Here is a 20,964-nt window from a genome sequence, read left to right on the forward strand (position 1 = left end):
CGATCAGTAACGCAGAGCCTGGCAGTGCTGGGGCTTGAACCCCGACCTTCCGATCAATAACCCAGAGCCAGGCAGTGCTGGGGCTTGAACCCCGACCTTCCGATCAATAACCCAGAGCCAGGCAGTGCTGGGCTTGAACCCCCACCTTCCAATCAATAACCCAGTGCCTGGCAGTGCTGGGGCTTGAACCCCCACCTTCTGATCAGTAACCCAGAGCCTGGCAGTGCTGGGGCTTGAACCCTGACCTTCCGATCAATAACCCAGAGCCTGGCAGTGCTGGGGCTTGAACCCCGACCTTCCGATCAGTAACCCAGAGCCTGGCAGTGCTGGGGCTTGAACCCTGACCTTCCGATCAATAACCCAGAGCCTGGCAGTGCTGGGGCTTGAACCCCGACCTTCCGATCAGTAACCCAGAGCCTGGCAGTGCTGGGGCTTGAACCCCGACCTTCCGATCAGTAACCCAGAGCCTGACAGTGCTGGGGCTTGAACCCCGACCTTCCGATCAATAACCCAGAGCCTGGCAGTGCTGGGGCTTGAATCCTCGACCTTCCGAACAGTAACCCAGATCCTTAACCTAGATCCTCAATATTAACTCAAGTACCGAATCGCCGACTCGTCAAACTATCGCTCCGTTTACGCCGTCAGGTCAGATATCTTACTACCAGGTGTAGTGTTGCTTCCACAAGCCTATCTTTCCAGGGACCGAAGTGCACACTCCGCCGATTCCCTAGTGAGGAAATCCGAGACGTCCAGGTAAGACTGAGGATCCAGTCTTGAGAATCACACCGTACACACTTCCTCAATAACCTACTTACCCCTTAATCGCACTTCCACTAGGGAGATGAAGGTTCCTAGTTCCAAATACAGAGCAGAGACAGGAACTTCAGACGAATTCGTCCGTCTTAATGGCAGCGAGCGTTTTACAGCGGGTTGCTCATATGAGATTACTGTTGCAAACGTTTCACTCCACATTACTTCATCCACATCAAAGCGTCAGTCTGCTGAAGCTGCTGCAGATTTACTACAGCCTACAGCACAAGTACACTTCACACACACACACACACACACACACACACAACCGTATCATCTCTCAACCTTTCTCACACACCCTTCAAGTTCAGTTTATTGCCGTGATCATCAGGTACAATAGATTACGGATAAATAAAGCAGAATTTCATGCTCCTTTTCAGTTTGCATCATGTTCCTGAGCAACCGGAGCAGCAGTCTAGCCTGAGTATGAGATCAAAGAGTCAGAACCGGTGACCTACAAAATCTTACATGAAACAGAACAAAAATCCAGATATTATTGTCCCTGTTTACACCTTTACTCCATGGTTCATGCAGCGTATATGTCAATCGTATCTCGATATACATTAATGTACGCGATATCGCCCTGAAATGGCGTTCCATATTTTCCGAGTGTAAAACATTACATTTCAAAATAAGAAATGCTTAACACCGATCCTCGCAGCCGTGCGAGAAAAACGGGCGTAAGTTCGAGGTCAGAATAGCGTGCGCCTGAGACGTCATCTGAGCTTCTGTTTTCGCTCGACTCTGCTCCGAAACTGTCAGGCTATTATATAGTTTGATATTTTCCTTTCCTAAAACACCAAGTGTGTTGGGATATAATGAACTGAGAGGTGTCTTGGTTCTCAAATGTGTACCGGAACGACGGATGTAATTGTATTTACTTGGATAAAATATGGATAAGACTAGCCTCCTGACGTGTTATATATATTTAAATGACGTATTTAACATACACCACTGATTTTTTTATGGTTATAAAAAGAATATGAGATGCTATCCCCAAATCCTCAGACTGAATCAGAGCAACATAATGTCATTTAGCCCAAAAGGAGGATTGTAAGCCATTTACCAGTAGTCTTATTCAGAACGGCTGAACGACCAGAGCTGAACTTCGTCTGGATCGATTGTCCGACTTCCTAACCGCACATACAGTATAAACAAGTCACGGAGAATCAGATATAGCGACGGATGTTTATGATGTTTATAACAGCGGCAGAAAGCGGCAGCGGCGATAAACGTGGCAATTCCGACGAACAGAATCGCGAATTTAAGATGCTAGAATGGAAGACGAAGTGGACCGAACGACACCTCGGCAACGTTCTCAGGGAACGACAACACTGGTCTGAGTCCAGAACAGAACCGTGGAGCTCGTTTTGAAAGCCAAGCGCATAGCTGTGTAGGGCTAAATGTGGGGACGGATATTCATATCAAACCTGGCGCGTTTCCAGAACAGCACTTTGGTACATGCCACCAATTACTGAGCAACACGTTGCTAAATCCAGAACGAATCGTGAACAAATCAGCATGTGTGTAACTGTAGACAGACTTCAGATTTTGGGGGGGAGGGGGAGGACATGAAAATCAGATTGACTTACTACGATCCGTACGTTGCAGTTAGTCCATCAGCATAATAAATAAAGAATAAAATACTTGGATGTGCGCCGTTATAGGAAACTAATCAACACCAGGGCGGTGTAATGAAACGAGACTCCGAAGCTGATTATATTCCGATAACGGCCCGTCCTTAAAAGTAAAGTGTTCAATTTCTCTTATTGAGAAATTTCCATTAAAACCAATACAATTCCCATTATAACCATTACAAACTCTATGAGGGTTTCTACTGTATTTTTTCCAACAGGGAAGAACATTAAATTATTCATTATTAATCATGATGCTGATCATGCGGGAAATGTCTGCTACAGACCTTCATATGTGTAGAAATGATGAAAAGGTCATGACTATGGAAGCTATAGAAGCTTAAAGCTGTTCAATGTTAAAGATTCCACACAGACAGGGACACAGCAGTTCTCCTTATACAGTATTTCTTTATTTGTCTTCGAGTGGACCATTTATTACCTCAGAAGTCCAAATTTTCTGATAGCTCATGTTCTGATCGCTAGCTCTGACACAACATTAGCGGTCCTAAGCGTACGTATAAGTGTCATTTTAGCCTTACGGGGTCTTTGGATTGAAATTTGACCAACGTTTCTGAGGAAAACGTTGCCGTTTCCGATATTTTCATCACGTTTCTATTGTCATTGTGCCTTTACATTGTTTGTAACAAAGGAAAAAAAAGAAAGAAAAAGATTCGACGGCTATGTGCTAGCTTGATTGTTAGCCGCAGTCATTCCCAGTCGCCTAGCAACAGTGTGCTCACAACTTAAACCCCCTGAACAGTACACGCATTGTGAGTTTGTCTTCCTAACGCACAAAATACAGTAACTACAAAACAAAACAGAGTCATCTGACTGAACTTTTAATGTTCATGCTTCGTTTGAAATATTTTAGAAGTATTCAATAGAACCGAGGGCTCAGTATAGTGTATCGTTCCTAAATGCAGTTTTCCTAGTAAACATTTAAGTCTACAGGGCATCGCTGGAACTTTCTAGACGCTGTGCGTTTCGTCGATGTCCAGAAAAGTGTGGAATCTAAATACAGCCTGATTTTTATCAGCTAGACAAAATACTGTTCATGTCCTGACTAATTAATTACCTACTGGGATCAGTGAGTTTTAACTCACACACATGAACCTTTACGCCACTGATAGTCTGAGTGTCTGAGTGTCTTATATCAGACCATCATTGCAAGCATTTCATTCACCATTACCTCATACACATCAAAGTGTCCAAAGTCTCTCTCTCTCTCTCACTCTCTCTCGCTCTCTCACTCTCTTTCTCTCTCTCTCACACACACACACACACACACACACACTCTAACACACTCTCTGGCCTTGTTTATAATCTTGTGAACTTTTATCCCAGCAGTGTAATGATTTTATGGCCTACTGAGACGTTATTGCCTCTTTCACACATCCATTTACTCCCTTTAATATATAACCGCAAATGGTTACCTTTATCAAATGCTGTTTATCGTGTGTGTGTGTGTGTGTGTGTGTGTGTGTGTGTGTGTGTGTGTGTAGGGGTAAAGGACATGAGGTAGAAAGAAATCCTCAGGCTATCTTGGACCCAGTTATACTTCCTAGAAATATTTCAGACCAACAACACCTCACATTGTGAACGCTGTGCTTCAGTCCATCGTGTTTAAGGAATGCACTCACACACACACACACATACACACACACACACATACACATCCATGTAGACAAACTCAGATAGCTGAGACACAACTCAAGTACTCAAGTACATATACACAAGCAGTCTTTCAAAAAAACCTTCCTAGGTCTGTGCACATACAAACACAAACACACACATATATGTATATATGTGTATATATATATATACACACACACACACACACACACACACACACACAGAGATATAGACATGCAGGCCCACACCTTTAGAGGAACAGAGGGAGGTGTTGTACATCTGTAGAGCGGTGGAACAAAATAACGGAACATCTAAGACGCCCCAAACACACTCTCCAAATACTCGCCTTAAATAACACATCACACATTCAGACTCTCGAGCAGCAGGAGTCTGGAGTGTGTTTAGAATTGGGGCTAATATTAGAGTTTGTGTTCCGTCATTCAGAAAAAGCAAGACATTCACTTATTAAACACCGACAAAGAGCTGGTACAGAGAAGATAAAAGATGACAAGAGGAAAGGAGAAAAAAGATGACAAGAGGGTAGGAGAGGAGAGGAGAAAAGAGGAGAGGAGAAGAGAGGAGAAAAGAGGAGAGGAGAAGAGAGGAGAAAAGAGGAGAGGAGATGAGAATAGAGGAGAAAAGAGGAGAGGAGAGGAGAAGAGAGGAGAAAAAAGATGACAAGAGGAGAGGAGAGGAAAGGAGGAAAGGATAGAAAAGAAGAGATGCAACAAGTCAACATAAGAGAACAGGAGATCATGGGACCAAATGAGACAAAAGTAGATGAGTGGAAGGACATAAGATGAAGAGATGAAGCGATGAAGACATGAAGATGTTTAAGTGCTGCTGTGTTTTTTGGGAGTTTTCCTAAAAGAAAAGGAAAATAAGGAGCTATAACAGTTAGAGAAAAGGTTGCAAGCTTTGATTGTTCGTGTGTGTGTGTGTGTGTGTGTGTGTGTGTGTGTGTGTGATACAATCAGCAGCTGAAATGCACACTCACAAACACACACACACACACACGCCCCTCTGCCTAGGCCTCTCTTATGCCAGGCACCACTATAGACCCCCCCGCTCCCCCACTCCCCAATACCGCACATTCCGGATCACTATTTATACACACACTATTTACACACACACACACACACACACACACACACAAAGTCATGGTCAAATCAACATCCAAATCTGATGCGAGCCAAAAATGAATCTCGGCTCATTACAGCGTGATATATGACAAAGATCACTCATCTTCACTGAGTCTATTTATTTCCGTTCTACTACAATATATTGATATATTGTTATATCCGCTAGACATAACATGCCACCAATAGAAGGCAACAAATTACCAATAGAGACCCACAGGGACCATTAGAGTTTCCATTAAAGCCAATACAATTCCCATTATAACCATTACAAACTCTATGAGGGTTTCTACTGTTTTTGGGGGGGGTTTTTTCCAACAGCGAAGAACCTTAAATTATCCATTATTAATCATTCTGGTGATGCTGATCATGCGGGAAATGTCTGCTACAGACCTTCATATGTGTAGAAATGATGAAAAGGTCATGACTATGGAAGCTATGGAAGCTTAAAGCTGTTCAATGTTAAAGATTCCACACAGACAGGGACACAGCAGTTCTCCTTATACAGTATTTCTTTATTTGTCTTCGAGTGGACCATTTATTACCTCAGAAGTCCAAATTTTCTGATAGCTCATCTTCTGATCGCTAGCTCTGATGCAACATTAGCGGTCCTAAGCGTACGTATAAGTGTCATTTTAGCCTTACGGGGTCTTTGGATTGAAATTTGACCAACGTTTCTGAGGAAAACATTGGCATTTCCGATATTTTTATCACGTTTCTATTGTCATTGTGCCTTTACATTGTTTGTAACAAAGGGGAAAAAAAGAACGAAAAAGATTCGACGGCTATGTGCTAGCTTGACTGTTAGCCGCAGTCATTCCCAGTCGCCTAGCAACAGTATCCTCACAACTTAAACCCCCTGAACAGTACACGCATTGTGAGTTTGTCTTCATAACGCTCAAAATACAGTAACTTTTAATGTTCATGCTTCGTTTGAAATATTTTAGAAGTATTAAATACAGCAGGAGAGTAAAAAAAAAACAAGCGATTAGTGAGGACAGGGTTAATTAAACAGACCCACAATATGAACAAGAGGATGAGTGTATAAAAGTGGACCACACACATGCACACACACAAACACATTTGTCTTACTGTCCTTCTCAGGATCTTCAATTTGGTCCCCATCAAGATATAAAAACATGCTCTCACACACACATACACACACAAACTACTATACAGATCTCTTCTCCAGTCTCTCATTCATCTTCCCCTTCCTCCCCTCTCTCCTCTCCCCTCTCGTACCCTCCTAACCCTCACCTCTCCTCCCCTCTCCTGCCCTCTCATGAGAAACTTTTCGGAGGCCCCCAACTCCAGCCGGGTGCTGCGGTCTCCTCCCTGGGGGCGTTCTCTTTCTCTTCTTTCACAAAAGGAAAACAACAGCCGTGTTCTCTCCATCTTTCGCTCTCCCTCTCCCTCCATCTCTCTCTCACAAAACAGTCAGGTCTCTAGGGAGCACCAAGTAACAATCACACACTCTCACACACACACACACACACACACACACACATGCTCTGTCTCTCTCTCTCTCTCTCTCTCAACTCCAAGCTGATGAGTAGTGAGTTAGAGAGCAGTCCAGACAGAGGAGTGTGAAAGTAAATATGTATGAAGTTGTCTAGAAACTAATTGTACTAAAAGTACAAACGATACAAAGAGGTGGTGCGGACCAAGCGAACGCTAAACTGTCACGTCCTGAGCTGGAATGGCGAAGATGTAGAAGCGGAAAACGTGAAAGTGAGGAAAAGCAGGCGATAAAAAGACAACATTGAGAGGGAACAGACAAAAGAACGAAGACAAACAAAGAGAACTAAGGGGTCTTTAAAGGAACTGTCTATTTCCAAGCGTCCAGAAATAAAAATAAAAAAACTTTGCTCTAGAAACCAAAGTATGTCAAAGTAATAAAATGAAAATAAATAAATATATACGGCGCTATTTAAGTCATAAAAGAAAGAACGGACGGCACACTCCTATAATTCTCTCCACGATATTTAATAAATAGAGCCGACGACGCTTTTTAAGTCTGACAAATCTTCCTCCAAAATTCTGTAATAACTCAAAACTACTGCCGCGACATGAGACGAAAGCCTGAAAAATCTCCCAGGTCTAAGATTCTGCCAGAGATTTTGTTTTTTCCTTGCTTATACGTTTTTGTAATATTTGCAGGACAGATGTCTTCAACATGTCCAAAACCGGGAGCTTGCTGTCACATCAAAGAGAAGAGAGAGCAGTGAGAGTGTCCTCAGGGGGGACCTCAGGGTCCTGTGTCACACACACACGCGCGCAAACACGCCATGAAGACCAGAGCAGCTGGAGACCTCATACACCAACACCCACTAAAAATACTGATCTTCCACCTGCCTGCCAAGCGCATGCTAATCAATCACTCACACACACACACACACACACACACGCTCCAATAGACGAGCAGACGACTTTCACGCTGACTAGCTGGCCTCGCTGACCTCGCTGACTGGAAAGATTAAGCAAAAAAAAAAAAAAAAAAAAAAAAAAAAAAACGCTTTGCATTTCATTGAAAATAAACTCCCTAGATGATGATTTATAATGATACGCTGCAGGCGCATGTCCTACTAGTGGAAACTAGATGAAGTTGTACTTCCCGAATGTTGTCACCGGTCGTCCCAGGTGCCAATACTTTTGCACATTAACATATGGATGGGGAAAAATCATCGCAATCGCTGCAGAATCGTCCTGGCTTGTCGGCCAGACAGTACTGCACGGCGATCTTTAATACTACATGATGACTGGAAAAAAAAAAAACGTTTGTCCTTTGGTTTTTTTGGGCCAAAATCGCAATTTTATCATAAAATGGAATGATTCCGATTGGGTTTTTATTCATTTAATCACTCGCGTGTCTGATATTTCGTTCCGTTTCACATTTCCCGCCTGTGGTCCGCTTAAAAAAATCCACATCTTCAATTTAGACTAAATCCCAAACACCTAGCTACATATTCACTCCATGTGCTCACTACATAGTGTACACAGTGTAATGCCGCTGCAGTCTGAAGGAACATCATTTGAATTTGGACTCTCAAGCAATTGTAATTTTTGTTGGATTTTAGAGCAATCTGAGAAAGATTGTATTCAAACCTTTCTCTAGGTTCACTATGAATAAATTATTGGCAACCTGACTCTCTGTGGTGAGTAAAAATCACAGGACACTTATGGTAAAAGAGTAGGGGTATAACCCTGGCGAAATCTATCATGGCCCCCTAATAATCCTCATCTCTAACCTGGCTCCTCTCCACTAATAGCTGGTGTGTGGTGGGTGTTCTGGTGCACTATGGCTGCCGTCACATCATCCAGGTGGACGCTACACACTAGTGGCGGTTGAGGAGATCCCCACCCCCCCACCCCCATACTATGTAGAGCGCTTTGAGTGTCTAGAAAAAAAGCGCTATATAAATGTAACTAACTAACTAACTAACCTTGGCTTTCTCTGGGTCACTTGCTGTTAGGCCAAAAAAACTGTCTCATGCTCACATACGGGAGGAAAAAAATTCACAGATTTTACGTTTACGGACAAAAATTTCACATAGTAAAAGAATTCCTGAGTCTTGGCAGGTTTGGTGACGTGACGGCCGATAAAGTGCTATTGCCACCAAAGGCAGCCAATCACTAAGTCCTGGCAACGATTTTCTAAAAGCTACCAATAGGAAGCCGGCTTAGGATCATGCGATAGCTACAAATACAGTAGCGGCAACGCCGAAATGTAAATGAAACGCGCTAACGCACGGAAGTTCGTAGTTACGAGTTGGGAAGTCGTAATTACGACGTCTTAAATAACTTCAAAAAAATACAGCAAGTTTTTTAACTCTACCAACCCTAGAAAATGAAGAACAAAGAATGCGCGTCAGGTGTGTTTTGTTTTTTATGTTTTTAAAACGTTTCCATGAAGCCGCTGTCAACTTTAACCGTCCGTATGATATACTGTCGTAATTGTACAATGCTATCGTATATTAGCTTGTTTTATTGTAACTGAAAAAGCCTGATAAAGACGTGTTAAGGATTGCATATACCATACGCATAATAAACCAGCTTCTGAGTTTCCATCCATCGATCCCGCCATGTTTTCTTACTGACACGCCCCCAAGCTCGGACTTAAAGAAAATCCCTAGTTTCCCGCTCGTAAATACGACTTTGTGTTGGCGTTCATGTGCGTTCAAATCGTAAAATGCGATCTTTCCGACACGACCTGAACACACCAAACGTCCTCATTACCTCAAGCTAACTTTGAAGAATGTATCTGTTTGTTCAACGCCAAATTTTCCTTCATGCGCCACCATTTTCTGGAGCACGCCGATTGATGACATAAGCAGAACGTAGTAAATCTTTTTTTCACACGGAGAACACGTCTCCTATAGGATTCGGACATGATTTTATCAGGCTGATCTCGTACAACGGGGCAATTAGGTATCTAAAAAGAAATCCCACGGTGTAAAAGAGGTTTCATTTACAACGATAATAATATTATTTTGTGGTATAACACTACTGTAGCGTGGAGGCAGTGCTTTATGAGCAGGGTCAGCCTAGGAGAGGACATTTTCAGCACTCAGCCACAGCGAGTCTCAACATCAAACAGATTCCTGACCCTGACTCCCCACTGTCCTTCCCATATAGTCTACAGTTTACAACACCCCCTTTTCAGACCCACACACACACACACACACAAAACTTGTGCGGTAGAGTCAGTCCAGGCAAACAAGGATGGTGAAAACCATATTTCTTAAGATAGTATAGAAGTCCATAGGTAAAAAAACAAAAAGAGAAAGAATCAAGAATGAACACCCGAGTCCAATCATCTTCATCTTCGGATAATAAAAATCACACGTTTGCAGAGGTTTGGTATTTATTCCGAATTGCAAAAAAGGCGATGCCGACGAACAAAGCAGCCCCAGAAACCAGACAGCTTGAAAAACAGCGAGGCGGAAAAAAGCGTGCGCCGTCAGCGGGCGCTGCCTCCAACTTTAACACGCAATTAAATATTAAGAGATCTTACAAACGCTTTGTTGAACTCAAAACAAAGCGAATGCTTCCAAATAAATATTTATGGTCAGACGCAACATCTTGCTCCGTTTTGTTCTTTCTCCCTCAACACTGTGAAAACCATTAAGCTCACAGGACTTAATAATTTATGTGAAAACACACACACACACACACACAAAACTCTACTTAGTTCAAATTGTTCAAACAGTCCAAGTCTTTCAGCAGGGATCCGTACACAGCTTTGCCAAATCACTTCGAACCATCTGGCAAGTGCACGTGTGTTCCTCAAGGCCTAATCTAATGTTCTCCTAATGTTCTAGACTCTTCATTAGAACCCGTCAATGAGATGGGTTAAATGGACCTCGAGGGTTTGGACGACTCCGTTCCTGTTCCGTCGTGCCGTACAGGGTGTATAGATTTAGAAGTTTGGTTACCTGATGAATAACTCAGACTTCAAGACTCGTAGCTGCAAGAAGTAATGAAGGACTGAGTGTCATATTATGTGTGCTGTGGGTCAACATGAAAGAGCAAATGTTTTAGTAGACAACCGAAAACAATCGATGAATTAGATGTGCAGTGTGGGTGTGTGGGTTTACCCTGCGACATCCGAAACATACGGCACAATCAACAGAAAAGAATCGAAGGGCATTAAAATGGTGCCGTGACCCTCTACTTCAGGTTCTATCAGATATGACATGTGTCTCTCTCTTCATGTGTCTGTGTCTCTATATGTGTATCTCTCCCTTTATGTGTGTCTCTCTCTATCTGTTTCTCGCCATGTCTTTCTCCCAATCTATCTCTCTTTCTCTCTCTCTCTCCATGTGTGTCTCTCTCTCTGTAGCTCTGTGTATCTGTGTGTCTCTCCATGTGTGCCTCTCTCTCTGTGTCCCTTAGTCTCTTTCTGTCTCTCTTTCTCTCCCTCTCGCTCCATGTGTGTCTCTCCCTCTTTGTATCTGTGTGTATATGTGTGTCTCTCCATGTGTGCCTCTCTCCCCATATACTGAATTCTCTCTTTCTGCGTGTGTGTCTCTCTCGATGTATGTATCCCTCTCTCTCTCTCCCTCTCTCGCTCCATGTCTCTCTCTCTCTCTCTCTCGCTCCATGTGTCTCTCTCTCTGTGTATATGTGTGTCTCTCCATGTGTGCCTCTCTCTCCCCATGTACTGAATTCTCTCTTTTGGTGTGTGTGTCTCTCTCGATGTATGTATCCCTCTCTCTCTCTCTCTCTCTCTCTCGCTCCATGTCTCTCTCTCTCTCTGTCACTCCATGTGTCTCTCTCTATGTGTATCTGTGTGTCTCTCCATGTGTGCCTCTCTCTCCCCAGGCACTGAATCTCTCCGTGTTTCTCATCTCTCCGAGTGTCTCTGCATGCACGTGTCACTCTGTCTCTCTTCATTTGTGTCTCATTCTGTACGTGTCTCTCAACGTACAGTATGTATCCCTTTCTGTGTATCCCTCTATGTCTCTTTGTCTGTCTCTTTCTGTGTCTCTCTCTCTATGTCTCTGCACACGTACATCCCTCTCTGTGTATCTCTCTCTATATCTCTCGCCAAGTTTCACTTTCTTTATGTGTCTACGTGTGTATCCCCTCTGTGTATGTCTCTCTCTCTGTGTCTCTCTGTCGCTCTCTCTACACATGTGTCTTTCTCTCTTACAAAAGATTACCAAGAAAAACGGTAAGGTGATTGTATCTGATTGGCTCCAAAAACACCTCAGATGATAGGGGGGGGAAAAAATGGAAGTAGTTCTAACTGTATATAAAACACACACAAGTAATTATAGAATATTTATTTCACATTTAGACAGGAAGATTTCATTTTACTATTAATATCTTAACATACGTTATATGGAAGTTTTCTTACAAACGTGGGAACATGTACAAACTGTGAAACCTTGGGAGGTTCTTTCTCTTCATTTTGTCCTAAGGGTGTGCAAACTTTTGCACTCGACTGTAAACAATTTTAGAGGAAAACAACACGGGATAATCTTTAACCGTATCACAGTAATGATTCTCCACGTCTTTTCTATTTATTACAATGCCCTTCAAAATCACAGAATAGCTGTAATAAAAGCCTGACATCAAAGCGTTCACGGGAAGTTCTGCGAAACGAGCAAGCTTCGGTACTTCGGTATCTAATCACTCAGAATACAATAAAGCTTCCGTTGCCAAAAAATGATCGCCTTTGTTTTATAACAGCGGGCCTCGTCCTGGCATTTATATCAATATACTTCCAAAAGCAACGACAATAACAAGGGACTTTTATCTGTCTCCTTCAGATATGGCTGCCCCATCATGTCGCCATTCACCACAATGTGCTTTTTTTCCCCTTCCTGTTTCCTGTATATCCGAGGCTACATCCACATTAATCCAGATCCAGTTTTATGTTTTGGCGTTCAGTCCACGCTCTCCCAAGCGGATAAATTTGAAAACGCAGTCTTCGCGTTGTCTGAGCAAACAGAGATGTTCAAAAACAAGACGTCACTTGCATCGACAGAGAATCCATAGCGAACTGGAAGAACTTGCGAAACATCAGAGATTCCTTTCTTTTCCTCTTTCACTAGACATTCATCTCCATTTTTATCAATCTGCATCCTCTTGGGAGCAGTCCACTGTTAAAATGGTTCCTCGATGGTTCTTCAAAGTTGAATGGTTCAAGCCTTGCTTGAGGAGTTCCATCCTCTTGGAACATGGTAGGATCAGGAAGACTTCTCCGTTATAGGTTTCCATATGGAACCTTTAATAGTTCCCCAAGCATGAGAAATCAAAAACCAATATTCTGACAGGATCTCGTTCAATGGATATTCACGTCCATTTTCATCAGCCTGGGTTCTCTTGGGAGAAGTCCACTGTCAGAACAAAAAAGGTTCCTCGAGGGTTTTTATAATGCTTAGAGATTGCAAAAGGGGTTGTATCCACTTGGAACACGGTGTGAAAGGAAGACCATCCATTGTAGATTTGACTTCTCTTGGGAGTTAGAAAACAGGCACCTCAAGGATATTTATAATGGTTAATGGTTTGAGATTTCTAAAAGGGTTCCATCCTTTTGGAAACTGGCATGAATGAAGACCCTGCATTGTAGATTTCTACATGACAGCTTTAATAGTTCCCACAGCAGTACAATCCAAGAACCTGCATTCCGACAAATTTATTTTATTGGCTATTAATCTCCATTTTCATCTATTTGACTTTTCTTGGGAGTAGTCGACGGTTAGAAATAGGGTTTCTCATGGGTTCATTTACTGGGTACTCGTTTGAGAGCTCTAAAGTGGTTCAAAAGAGGACCTGTTTTGAAAGGAAGACCCTCCCTTGTCATTTTCTACATAAAACCAAGAACTCGTATTATGACTAATCTTTCCCTGGCCGTTCATCTCCGATTTCATTAATCTGGCTTCTCTTGGGAGTAATACATTGTTGTTCCTCAACGGTTCCTCCATCCATCCATCCCTTTTCCATATCGCGTATCCTACACAGGGCCCCGGGGAACCTGGAGCCTATCCCAGGGAACTCTGGGCACAAAGTGTGGGACACCTTAGACGGGGTGCCAACTCATCGCAGGGCACAGTCGCACACACGTTCACACCCTATGGACAATTTGGAAATGCCAATCAGCCTACCATGCATGTCTTTGGACTGGCGGAGGAAACCGGTCTACCAGGGAGAGCATGCAAGCTCCGTTCACACACGGCAAAGGTTGGATTTGAACCCCCGATGCCGGAAGTATCGAGGCAAATGTTCTAACCAATAAGCCACCGTGCCCCCAACACCCCGCCACAAGGGTTCTTATAATGGCTAATGCTTCACAATTTCTAAAGAAGTTCTAGTATCATGGAGCATGTTATTAAAGAAAGCCTTTCCATTGTAAGTTTGCATGTAAATCCTTTAAGAGTCCCTTCAGTTGGGCTTGTATTCCAACAAATCTTTCATCCTTCATTGGATAGATCCATTTTCTGGCTTCTGGCTTCTCAATTGAGCTTTCTAAAGAGTTCAAACTAAGGAAACCCCTTAGTTGGCAGGTTCTACGTAGCGGGGTAGACGATGTGGCAATATTGAAAGACATTTGTATGTATCACGATATATAGGTCTACTACCAAACTGCCACTAAAACAGTAGTGCATGTAAAGTTTGATGACTTCAGTGACACCTACACAGCTTTATCATTACAGCAGCTGCTGCCAACATCTGCAATTGGTAAAACATCATTTATAAACAAGTAAGTCTATTGTGACCATTTATCGTGCCATCAGTATTATATCGCGATATCACCCAGCCCTACTGCATAGAACTTTCTAGGGTTTCCCTCACACAGCCAAACAAAAGATTTAAGGGTTGGAAGAACGCACCTACTTTCCAGGCAGGAATAATCATAGCCGTAGAGACAGTCAGAACAACATTTCTGTCTGCCATGTCTTTTAGACATTCATGGGATTAAATTACACAAAAAACCTAAGCCAAGCAGGACGCTGCTCAAAATAAAGCCGTTAGAAGAAATGCTGCTTTCTGTATAAGACAGCTCTTATTGAAAAATGCTGACTACATGGCCGTACGGACGAATAGTGACATTTTCAAGTGCCATAATACAAACGTCCTGTCTGTTATCAGCACTATGGTCTGATATATTCACTCTGTGTTTAGCTGGTTCATAAACATGCAGCGGTTTCTGTCAGAAAGAGGTGGAAGGATATTTGCATGTGTGTTAAAAAAAAAAAAAAAAAGCCTGCAAAGTGGCCTGCGTTTTTCAAGTGGACTTTTTAAGAGAGGTCTGACGGATCTCTCTGTATCCCACCACCTCAACTTCACGCCCCCCCCCACGCACCCCCCCCACGCACCCACCCCCTTTCGCGTTCTCAAAAACTCTTTTGAGACATGGCGAACCCGCGACCCAAAAAGAGGCTTACGCTTCCTCAGAAGTGCTTCCAGAGCATTACGGCTCTTCTCAAAAAGCGACGTTCTTGTGTGTTTACCAGGATGCCAAATCACAGACAGGCTCGCGCGCCCTCCCTTCCCTTCCCCTCCTCCTTTACTCGGGTGCACAATGCACCCCTGTCACCAGCCTGTCATGCTTTCAAGCCCACCGTGATCCATCGCTTTCCGTAGAGCACCGTGTCTGTTCTGAACCTTGACACATTCTTTCCTCTGTTGCTTAAATAAACCGTTTCAGCCTCGTGGATCTGACAGGGAAAAAAGTCAACTTCACCTTTCGTCTAAACACAGAGGCGTTTTACCCACCGCCTTGGGTATGTCCGAATATTTTCACGCGCTACCACCCCCCCCAACCCCCCCCCCCCCACCCCCTTTTAGACTGCCTGTCAGGTAAACAGACCGGACCTTTGTAAATCTCTTCAACAAATGTCTCACGTCCCATCATTCTCACGAATATGGTTGACTGCTTTCATGGAAACAATAAAAAAAAAAACTTTGGTGTGAAGCCCGCCCCCCCCTCTCTCGCCACCCCCCCCCCCCCCCCCCAGACTCTTCCTTTTAGAAAAAAGAAAAAAAAAAAAAAGATTTCCTGTCAGGTGCAAATAGACTGCGGTCCTTTGTAAAACTCCAAACTTGATGCTTCCCATCATTCTCAGGAATGCATCAGACTACTTTGAAATGTTTATTTATTTATTTTTTTTTAAATGCACACCCCTAACTTTGGTGTGGAGTTCTTTTTTTTTTCCTTCCCGTCATCTCTTGCTAGAAAAAAAAAATCATTTCACGACAACTTCACCGTCATCCTTCGTCTAAACACGGAGACATTTTTCCTCAAGCAGAGCACACCTCGGGTACGTCCGACTACTTTCATGCCATCTTTTTCTTTCCTCTCCTCTTTTCAGAAAAAAAATATGATCGTCTGTCAGGACCAAGCGGGTTCTGGAAATTTTTTTTTTTTGGTAAAACTCAAACAGATGTCTCAGATCTCATCTCATCATGTTCATGTTCATCTCAATGTTCATTGCAAACCATAAAAAAAAAACTTTGCTGTGAAGGTTTCCCATCCATTTAGTCAAAAATTACAAAATAAATAAATAACAATCGTAACAAAAACAGCAGGGTTCCGGCACCGTCGGTGCTTGGACCCCTAAAAATGATTTCCTGTCAAGTGCAAATACTGTGGTCCTTTGTAATATTCCGAACTTGATGTTTCATATCACTTTTAGGAATGCGTCAGACTATTTTTTTGTTTTAAAGAATGTGTCATCGTCATTTTTTCTTCCTCTCTTCCTTTTTAGCAAAAAAAATAATAATAAAAAAAATTCTGCTTGTCAGGTGCAAACACACTCCACTCTGGACCTTTTGTAAAATCTCTGGACCAGACATTTCCCCTCCCATCATTCACAGGAATAAACATTTTTAAAACAAAAACTTCCCGGCTCTACCTCAGGCTTCAAAGGGAGTGTTTGCAATTGTAGAGAGCCCGTTGGCAGGCGTTTTAAAAGCCATTCATTAGTGGGTGTGTGGATTCAAAAAAAAAAAAAAAAAAACTTCTCCCATCTCAGCTCAACATAACGGTTCTGCCTTTTGTAGTTAGGCTCGGGCCGCAAAACAAAGCGTCTTTTTCTTTCTTTCCTGTGTGTGTTCCCAGCTTGCTGCGCGACACACACTCAGTATTGTTCTTGATTATCGAAAGCACAATGCCAAGATCATTTTCCAAGCGCAGGAACCCATTAAAGGAGGGGGGAAGGGGGGAGGGGGGTGGGGGCGCGTTAGGGTTTGGGAGGGGGGGGAAACGGGGTGGTCTTTAAGTCGGCCAAGTCACAGAACATGGCGAAGCCGGGAAACGATTAAGAATAACAACAGGAATATTTACACCAGATTACACTCACACTGTCTAATATAACAGCAGCATGCAAGTTCTTTCTGAATGATGGCTCGGAGGAACCGTTTCGAGTTCCCTGAAAGACTTTTCCTAAAACACACAGCATGTGAACCTGTGTGGTGTGAAACGAATTCTTCAGTTTTTGTTGCACCAACAAGAACGGTTAAGGAATCCTTGGGAAGAAATACGAGATTTTTAGCAAGAGATGAATTCCCCGAAGACATGGCTACTGTACTTGCGACCAAATTTATTGAGTAAATAAATAATACGTCGTTATTTTCAACCTAATAAGTCGACGTTTCAGGACATGATGTGATTATTACAACTTAATATCTTGTTATTTGAACATATTACTAACTTATGATCGATCATGAGATGCACAGGCATGAGCGTGTGTTTAAAAAAAAACGAATTCCACTTAATTAACATCTGGAAAACGGATTATGGAATTATAAGCTAATATTCCTCTTACTGATAGACTGTACAGTATTAATTATGATACGATGAGATGATTACATATTAAGGCGAAATAATGACTAGCTTCAAAACAACGTGATGTTAAAATGAACTAATGAGATATTTAAGTTAAAATACCCGCATAGCATCTTGAAATAACGAGCTATTACGTACTAAATAGAAGAATATCTTGGAGCAATGAATATTTCGGTCGAAATAGCGAGATCAGATTTATACAGCAGCATAATATCTTGGAATCGCTAGTGGCTAATTTGATATAACAAGTTATTAAGTCAAATTAACAAGTTATTCAGTCAAAAATAATTCTATATTAGCTCACAATACCGAGTTATTACGTCTAAAGTTATTACGTCGAAATAACGAGTTATTAAGTCCAAAATAATGACATATCATTATTTTCGACTTCATAACTCATTTTCTTTACTTAATAACTAAATATTTTTTCACGTAGTAACTTGTTAGACTTAATAACTTAAGGTTTAATGGCTCATTTCGACTTAATAACTTGCTATTTCGACTTAATAACACATTTACTTTACTTAATAACTCATCATGTCGACGTCATAACTTATTAGACTTAATAACTAGCTACGTTGACTTAATCACTTGTTATTTTCGACATAACTTGTCGAATTTTTGACTTAATAACTTGTTATTTTCGACTTAATATATGATTATACGATATATCATACCGTTATTTGACTTCATAACTCGTTTTTCTTTACTTAATAACTCGTTACTTTTGACGCAATAGCTTGTTAGACTTAATAATTCGCCATTTTGACTTAATATATCATTATTTTCAACTTAATCACTCGTTTTCTTGACTTAATAATTCATTATTGTGACTTAATTCCTTGTCATTTTGACTAGATAAAGTCAAAAATAACAAGTTATTAAGTCGAAAGAGCTAGGTATTAAGTCTAACAAGCTACTGCGTCAAAATAATGAGGTATTAAGTAAGGGAAACGTGTTATGGAGTCCAAAAATAATGATATATTAAGCCAAACTAACAAGTTATTAAGTCGAAATAAAGATGTGTTGAGTCGAAATGAGTCATTAAACCTTAGAAGTTATCACGTCAAAATAACGAGTCATTAACTCAAGAAAACGAGTCATTGAGTCGAAAATAATCATATATTAAGTCGAGATAACAAGTTCTTACGTCACAATGTGTTATTAAGTCGAAATAACAATATTAAGCGAGTTATTAAGTGAAAATAACGATACATTGACGCACTGATACATCAAAGCGCCGCAATGTGAAGTGCAGTGGGGCCACGCACGCGCCAGGAAAGCGGACAAGCAACGCACAGAACACGCAAACGCAAATATATATACTTTTATATATATAATAATAATAATAATAATAATAATGAAGAGAAAGAAAAACCCCACACACGTTTTGACACGTGCATGCACCAGGACACGAGGCACGAGGCAGGCAGACAGGGTTCTTACCCTCGCTGATGCCCCGCAGGTACTTTTCTGTGGACAGTCCTGCTGTTCCAGCCGAGCGCTCGTGCAGTAATACTTCTGCTTAACCAACCAGTCGTCCAGTCCTTTTCTCGCCAAGCAGGCATTCACTACAAAACTATCACCTACCACGAACAGCAAGGAAACTGCATTTAACACGGGATTGCACAATAAGATCATTTAAAAAAAAAAAAAAAAAGAATAATAAACATAATAAAGTCTCCAGACTTGTGGTTCGGTTTGCGCCAGAATGAAGCGCGTGGGGGACTTGATTTAAAATAAATAAATAAATAAATAAAAAATTAAAAACCCGGCAGCTCTACTGCGTGGTTTTTAATGAATTAATAACCAAATCTCTTTCATATTCATGCAACTGAAAGGCAGTCACTCACCTTCCGGGCTTTCCCTCGGTTTACAGATTGCAGCTATTGGCAGTAGAAAGGCACGGGAGAGTGGGGTGTGTGTGTGTGTGGGGTGTGTGGGGGGGAAGGGGGGGGGGACATGGGGAAAACGGGGTTAGTGGATAGAAGTACAATAAGAAAAGCGCTCCATAAAAATCAAGAAAATAAAAAACGCATGAAAATCAAACCCTTACCATGTTTGGAGTGGAGTTTACCCATTTCTCCGCATCAGACTGCAGGAATAAAACATGAGATCGGGTGTAATCCAACAAAAAAAAAACCAAAGCGTGATTCCGATCCCCGATCAGACCGAAACGCGCGCGTGGTTACATCCGACACAGAGCCAGAGCGCGAGTGGAGCTTTGATCCCCCTCACGCGCGCATTCTCCCTCCCAGCCCCCGCCCACTACGGCCCCACGGGTTGCCAAATTCACTCCATTGTTGATCCTCCTGATCAGAGAGTCGCCCTGAACCCCGACAATGGCCAGTAAGCCCCACGATGGACAATCAGTGTCAGTTGATGTAATTGACAAGGTGTGTGTCCACGATACAATGATAATCAGTGTGTCCGTCAACTGTGCGTCTTTAAAGTCTAAAACTGTTGGTTTATTAAGGAAGCATTGGGAAGCAATGTTGTCACCTCACAGGTTCAAAACCCGAGCTCAAGTTGCTCTCTGTGTAGTGTTTATCAAGTTTCACCTGAACATCTTTTAGGTTCTTCAGGCTCCTCCCATCTCCCAGATACATTCAGGTAGCGGATTAGCTATGCTAAATTGCTCTTCGGTGTATGCAATGCCCCATTCGTGTTCCTCAGAAAGCGGTTAGTGAAGATGAATGAATGAACATAGTAAACACGTCCACTACACTCCCGTGTTCATCAGCGTGACCTTTCTTTTGTACCAGTGATGGCTCGGTCCCGCCCACAAAATCTTACAATCGGACTACGCCCACAATTTTTTTGTTGGGTCCCACAGGATCCCGGTCCTGACGCACACCTCTACTTTTAACCACGAAAGTGTTCCTTTTAGATAGAACCACTTGATCGTGTTTTTTTTTCATGTTTCAAGTATGAGCGCATTGAGAACAATGCTAGGTAAAGTTGCAACTTGTAATTCCTCGCCTACAAACAATAAAAGCCACAGAAAACGCCCCATCGGCTTGAAATTTCAACTCGTCAACTTGAGTTAGTCTTTTCAATTTGCCGGAGTAACGTCAAATCAACATGGCCGCTCACGCTGGGAAAAGTGTGACGTTCTTCTTCTCTACTTTTAAATGAATTTAAAGCAGTATTGGGTTTAGATCAGTTCATATACACTACAGACACAGCGCTTGGTTGAATCTATAACACTGAATATACTAATCGCTGTTTTGAGAATCATGAACATTAGAGTTAGCACGTTATCGCTAAAGGTTAGGCAGCTAGCTTGTCGCTCATGCTAGTCGCTATTGTCCACCGAATCAATAGTCACTCAGGCCTGGAACTCTAAAAGTGCGCTTAAACTAGCTTTTCATGAGCTTTCCGTGCTCTGAAAGAACAAACAAAAGACGTGCTTTCGGAAAATGTTTCGTTTTGTTTTTTCCTACTCTGC

The 20,964-nt window shown here is 42.2% G+C and overlaps 1 protein-coding gene across 1 annotated transcript in view; it reads right to left on the reverse strand.

Annotated features, from left to right (window-relative positions):
- The window catches only part of nkd1 (NKD inhibitor of WNT signaling pathway 1), a 38,866-nt gene extending 18,196 nt beyond the window's left edge, over positions 1–20,670 (reverse strand). The window contains exons 1-3 of the mRNA XM_053616934.1: positions 19,570–20,670; positions 19,367–19,399; positions 18,960–19,099 (exon numbers count right to left, since the gene is read on the reverse strand). Coding sequence (XP_053472909.1) covers positions 18,960–19,099; positions 19,367–19,399; positions 19,570–19,594 — 198 coding nt within the window. The 5' untranslated portion in view covers positions 19,595–20,670. The remainder of the gene's footprint in view (positions 1–18,959; positions 19,100–19,366; positions 19,400–19,569) is intronic.
- Positions 20,671–20,964: the final 294 nt, after the last annotated feature.

The sequence above is a fragment of the Ictalurus furcatus genome, chromosome 27 (assembly GCF_023375685.1).
Source record: "Ictalurus furcatus strain D&B chromosome 27, Billie_1.0, whole genome shotgun sequence".
Classification (NCBI taxonomy): Eukaryota; Metazoa; Chordata; class Actinopteri; order Siluriformes; family Ictaluridae; genus Ictalurus; species Ictalurus furcatus.